The sequence below is a fragment of the Manacus vitellinus genome, unplaced genomic scaffold (genome assembly GCF_001715985.3).
Source record: "Manacus vitellinus isolate BGI_N305 unplaced genomic scaffold, ASM171598v3 scaffold_26_pilon, whole genome shotgun sequence".
Classification (NCBI taxonomy): Eukaryota; Metazoa; Chordata; class Aves; order Passeriformes; family Pipridae; genus Manacus; species Manacus vitellinus.
Window position 1 is genome coordinate 9,067,809 of NW_021939960.1, and position 6,156 is coordinate 9,073,964.

At 61.0% G+C, this 6,156-nt stretch overlaps 1 protein-coding gene across 1 annotated transcript in view; it reads left to right on the top strand.

The window, feature by feature from the left end:
• The first annotated feature begins 1,925 nt into the window (after nucleotides 1-1,925).
• Nucleotides 1,926-6,156, top strand: part of TGM2 (transglutaminase 2) — an 11,678-nt gene continuing 7,447 nt past the window's right edge. The window contains exons 1-2 of the mRNA XM_029960319.1: nucleotides 1,926-1,975; nucleotides 4,077-4,327. Coding sequence (XP_029816179.1) covers nucleotides 1,966-1,975; nucleotides 4,077-4,327 — 261 coding nt within the window. The 5' untranslated portion in view covers nucleotides 1,926-1,965. The remainder of the gene's footprint in view (nucleotides 1,976-4,076; nucleotides 4,328-6,156) is intronic.

Below are 6,156 nucleotides of genomic sequence, written 5' to 3' on the forward strand. Positions count from 1 at the left end.
GGGGCCGGACACATTGGCACTTGTCAACACCGGTGGCAGAGGCTCCTCTGCCCAGGAAGCAGCCCTGGAAGCAGGGCCAACTCAGGGCAGGTGAGATGAGCGAAGGCCCCCCCTCCACCACCTGCACACCCCCAGCCCGGGCACGTACATGGTGGAGCAGCACATGAGTTGTTTCCATTGAAAGCAGCTGTCCCGAGCTTTCTCTCAGCAAGGATTTGCTGCTCTCACTCCAACCTCTCTCCCCGCCTCCCTCAAGGATGGTGAAGGAGGAGAGGGGTCCCCCCGGCCGTGGCTGCATTGCAGGGCAGTGCTGTTGCAAAACCAGCCCTGTGCCTTCAGAGTGGGACACACCAGGAGCCCCCCGCTCATGGGGCTTCTCCTGGTCTCTGCCCTTGGTGTGCTCTGACCTTACCAAGTCTGTTGGTACCAAAAACCCCTTTGTAGAGCTGGAGGAGGTGTCTGTCTCATTGCAGACCCTCCCAACACAGTGCCCCAGCATGCCTGAGCAGAAAGCATCGCCCACTTGTGGGGACCCCTTGCCAGGACCACCCCAAGTCTGGGGAGAGCAGTTTCAGCTGCATCACTTGCTTGGGTGACAGGGTACATTGGGATAGGGCACAACCTGTGTGGGGACCTTGTGAGGTGATCCTGAGTACATCAAGCAATGGACCCCAACCAGTTGCAGGACATCACCAGCCACAAGAAGGTCCCATCACCCACAGCAGCCCTGGAGTGATGCACCAACCACCAGACCTGGGAGGGGAAGAGGGTGATGGGACTGTGGGAACAGGAGGATACCTGTCAGGCTGAGGAGGGTTCCCAATGTTCAGATGCCTCCAGTGCAGGGGCTGCAGTGTTCCACACCAGTCCAAGGGCCAAACAAGGAGGGTCAGTGCAGGGCTCTCCCAGGAGCACCCCCCATCCTGGCTCCTGGCCTTTGGCAGCTTAACTCACATAAAGGAAAACCAGTAACTGAACAAAGTCACTCCAGAGGTCCAGAAACTTCTCAAGACCTTGTTCGTAACAAGCCATGCTCAAGTACGGGTGCACTCCCAAACTCCAAGAGCCCATGGAGATGTGGGGTCTCAGCCCTCTGCCCTTGACAGGTAGTTTCTAGTGTGTTGGCTGACCCCTGGGACACACAGGGAGGGCCAGACCAGGCCAAGCAGCCCCAGGCAGTACCACTGGCAAGATAATGGGGCAGGGAGCCCCAGGCAGGAGAGGGATGGCCAGTGCATGGGGCAGGGACTGCCAGGGAATGTGCAGGTCGCTGCCACATGTACACTCATATCCCAGAGCTAACAGCTCGGTTTCCAACATATCTGCCGTCCAGCAGCAAAGTTTGCAACACTTTTTCCCTCCAGACTCCATCTCTCAGGGATGCAGTTACGGAAAGGGGATGCGATTCCCGACAGAGGCATCCCACCAGGACCGGCCAGGGTGGAGATGGGGCCAGAGGAGGGAGAGAACTTTATAAGGAGAAAACATTCCCGAGTCCTGGCACCTCACTGGGAGCCAGGCGGCCCCTCTCCGCCCCCTTGTTCTCCCCTCCTCTTGATCGGCAGCGGGGCCAGCTCCAGCCTGGGGGCTGTGGGGTCCCGGGGAACTCCGGGGGCAGCCAGCCCGGGGGGCTTCGGGGCCAGCGGCTTTGCTCCCCCTTTTTTTTTTTTTTTTTCTGGAGTGGTTATTTTCAATAGGTGGGACCTAAAACCTCCGCGTTTCCTGGAAACTTTGTTTTCCCTTTCTTCCCTCCGCCGGCCCGGCCGCGCGGGGGGGCGCGGGGGGCGGGCGGGATAAATGGGACGGGCGATGGGGCCGGTCGGCGGGTAGTGAGGGGCAGCTCCGCCGGCGTCGGGACCAGGACAAGGAGCGGCACGAGCAGCGCTGCGGGTGGCACAGGACAGGTACCGGRACCGAGCGAGCACCGGCGGCACCGGCAGCACCCGCACCCCCCGCGCCGGCACCATGGCCGAAGGTAGGACCGCGGGGCGATCCCCCCGCACGTGTCGGGATCGCTCCCGCTCCGCGGGAAGTCCCGACCGGCCGCGCCCCCTCCGCTCCGACCGGCGCTCGGTGCCATCCCGCCGCTCCCTGCTCGCTCGGTGCAGGAGCCGGTCCCTGACCCTCCGGCAAAGTCAAGGGCGATGGGGAACGGGAAAGACTAAAGCGGGGCGACGGCAACAAGCCCAGCGGGGTCCGTGCGGGGTCCGCGCGGGTCTGCGCCGTTCCCTCCCTCTCGACTTTCCGCTGGCCCGGGTGGCGCCAGAACCCGTAGGAGTGAAGTTTGGTGCTATTTAAAGCTTTGCCGGGAAAGGAAAGTTGACAGCTGGGCCAGGAGCGTGTGCCCACGTCCTGACAGGGTTAGGGGATTTCTGAAGGCTCAGGCATAAATAAAGCTTCCAGTCTTCGGGAGTCCTTCACGCGTGGCCCTTCAGGGCAGAGAGAGCCCCCGCCTTCCACAGAGCTGCCCCCAGAGTCCCAGGAAATGGGGCCGTGTGATTCTCACGGGCACGGGGCCCTCTGGGTGAGACGGCATCACTGTGCCCTGCTGTTCCACAGTGCCGCAGGCTGTCCCGGCTCCCGGCACCACCGCAGCAATACCAACACACTGGGCAGCTCCTGCTCCTGGGTGCCTGGAACCTCCCTTCTGCTTGCAGCACCGCAGCCCCCTCCCTGCACATCTCTTGGCACCCATCGGTTTGGGGTAGAGGCACCTGTGCTTTGAGAAATCTGCTCTTTGCTAAATGTGCTGAGGATGATAACCCTGGGGTGACTGGGACAAGGAGGAGTCCTGGTTCTGCTCTCTGAACACACTTATTCACAATGACTTTGGGTCCATGTCAGTGAGGTTCCACTCGTGTGGTCCGTGTGCTGTAGCACAGGGCTGTGCTGCTCACAGAGGGGGAGGCAGTGAGGGAAAGGACCTCTCTGTGCTCTATCTACACTCCAAGGTCCCCATGGACTGGCTGCAGGGACCTTGCCCTTAGTTATGGACAGTCCCAGCAGTTTTAGCAGTGTGGTGGGGATGGTGACAAGCCCACTGCCCTCCACTGGGCACTTACTGCAGAGTCCTCTTGTCCAGAGAGCCAGGAGCAGTGCTTTCATTTAGCTCTGGGAACAGCGAGCTCATGGGCAACTGTTTCCATTTCACAGTGGTTCCAGGAGGGCTCTGTGACTACCAGGGAAGGGCATGGCCAGGGAGAGCTGTGGCACGGGGCTGCAAGCTGAGCATCACCCACTGAGCCACCCCAGGCAGCGCTGAGCTTGCTGTGTGCTCTCCTGCATGGAATGCTTTTGTTTATTCTGGTGATTAACGCGTCACTGCAGAGCAGTCAGGGGTCACTGGCCTCAAGCGATGATGAGCTGATGAGCGATATCGCTCCTGAGCGGCGCCCAGGGCGGTGGGGACATGGCCCTGCCTGGGCCGGGATCAGAGCAGAGCAGCATCTGGGGCATCACACACCTCTGTCACTGAACTTACACTTGCTCTCACCAATTTGTCAGCGGTAATAGCACAGTAAAGCTGCTGGAGGACAGGCTGAGGCACAGGAACATCCCAGGCATTCCTGGGCTCAGCAGCGTGTGATTGGGATGGGGGCACACAGACAGCAGCCCCGGTGACAGCCCCTCCGAGTGCAGAGCTGAGCATTGGGCTTTGCTCCTGTGCTGGGTGCCCTGAGCCATGGGCCTGGCACAGCTCTGGCAGCACAGGGTGCCCCTCCTCCATGGTGATAGTACAGAGGCAGCCCCACGGCACACAAACACAGCACAAAGCTGGGTCAGGAAGGCAGAACGTCGCTGTCAGCTCGGCTGCCAAAGCTGTGCCCCTCTTGCAGCACACGATGCAAGCCCAGCCTGCAGAGCCTTCCTGGAAGGAGCTCAGGGCTCAGCACAACCACAGTGCCCAAGGCTGCACCGGGCACACCGGGCAGGACAGGGCAGTGTGGGCAGGGGAGGCTCAGATCCCTCTCCAGAGTGCCAACCCAGGGCTCAGGATGGTCTGTGGCCCCCAGGGGCTGTGTGTCGTGGCTCAGCTGGTGCCAGGGTCAGAGCTGTACATGCCACTGCCTTCGCAGATCTGGTGCTGGACACGTGGGACCTGCACTTGGAGCGCAATGGGCGGGAGCACCGGACGGCAGACATGGGGTGCAAGCAGCTGGTGGTGCGGCGGGGGCAGCCCTTCACCATCACCCTGTGCTTCTCGGGCCGGGGCTACGAGGAGGGGGTGGACAAACTCGCCTTCAACGTAGACACAGGTGAGTGCCCCCACATTTGTGCCACGAGGGAGGGCTGTGCAAGTGTAACTGCTCTCTGCCCCTGCCCCAGGGCACCCCTGTGCTCCCACAAGGGCTGTGCCAAGGGGACCTAACTCATCTCATACAGTCCCTGTCCTCCTGTTCCTGCCTGTGCACAGCTTTTGTGTCACGAGAAGACAAATAGGTAGAAACTCATCTCCTTAATGGGAGTGGAAGGGAAGCAATGAAGAAATAAAACAAGGGGCCACCACCACCTGTTCCTCCTCCTCCTCCCATGACCAAGCCAGACTTGGGGCACACTGGAGCTGCCAGCTCACCTGGAAGTGCCTTGGCTGTGGCTGGGAACCTGCCCAACCCTCTTGCCCCTCTGAGAAACATCAGCAAAGTGAATCTTTTCAGCCAGGGGTATCACAGCAGTTCTGCTGATGGGCTTTACACCCAGCCCTGCTGCCTCTCAGACATTCCCCAGAGAGAGGGTTGCTTGGGAAATGCAAACACTGGAGTAAAAAATGTTCCCATACAGCAACCCCAGCACAGCCCCCAAGCAAGACCAGGGATGTGGCCACTGCTCCTGCTGCCAGGGCTGAGTGCAGCTGCCGGGCAGGGGCTCAGCCCCGCCAGCTCAGAGCAAAGGGAGAGGAAACTCTTTCTCAGGCAAGAGCTATTTTGAGTCTGCAACGTCCTGCTGAGTCAACCCGTCCAGAACTCAAAGTACAACTGCACCCAGGTTTCCTTGCAGACTCTCTTCTTTTCTACACCAAAAGCTCTGGCGGCAAACCCAAACCTGGAATACCTCAGCTTCAGCCTAAACCAGCAGCTCCCCCCATGCCCTGGCAGTCCCACAGGGGCTGCCCACCCACCTCCACTCTCCAAGTTTCTTCAGGCCATGCTACAGCCAGGCAGTCCCAGGGTGGTTTTTCTGGAGGAGCAACCCTGGGCACAGCCTCCCAGGCCAAAGCTCAGGCTGGCAGAGGCTCCTCTGGGCTGCAGCCGAGCCCCAGCTCTTGAAGAAAGAGGGCAAAGGTGCTTTGGTGCTTGCAGAGGCATGTGGCAGTGCCACCCCACCGGCAATGGCCCCGGCACATTCCTCACCTGGGACCCGCAGCCTTGTCAAGGCAGGGACTGCCAGACCTGTCCCCCCACCCTGGGACAGCAGAGCCACCGAGGCTGTGTGCCACCTCCCACTAGAAAGAGAGGATGAGGAACAGAGTGAGAATAGAGCTGTATTTTTGCAGCAGCTGTGGTAGCAGAGCCTGCTCTGCCGGAGCCCGGGGGGATGCTGTGGGCTGTGGAGGCAAGAAGAGAAGGAGGAGGAGGAGGAGGAGGAGGAAGAGGAAGAGGAGGAGGACAAGGAGGAGGAGGCAGGCTCCTGTGGCTGCCCACCCTACAGCAGCGCCAGGCTGGCCCATGCCAAAAGGACACTGTGAGCTCAGCCCAGCCTCCCCGGGAGGAGAAACTGTGTCACTCTTATGAGTTCACGAGTATTTTTGGTGACTGGTCTGATGCCCTGCCCACAGTGTGGGCGAGAGCTGGCAGGGGACCAGCCAGGGCTGTGCTCCGGTGGGGGAGAGTGGATGGCAGTGGCACCACTGCCCTGGCTGCCAGCCAGGGCCAGGGAGCTGCTGGGCTGGGCTGGGTGTCACCGCTCCAGGGAGCAGGTCTGGAGCTGGCTCAGTGCAGGTGGCTTGGCCATGGCTGCACTTGGAAGGGCCAGCAGGGATCACGCTGTCCTGGGCTCGGCGTTTTGGCCACTGAGGTCATCTCTAATCCTGGGATGTTTGCAGCAACGCCTCAGGCTGCACACATGGAGTGGGGCTCCCAGTGACAGGGGTCTGGGGTTCATGTCTGGGCTCTGCCAGCCCCCACACCCTGGGCTGCAGCAGGACCGGGCTGTGTGGGC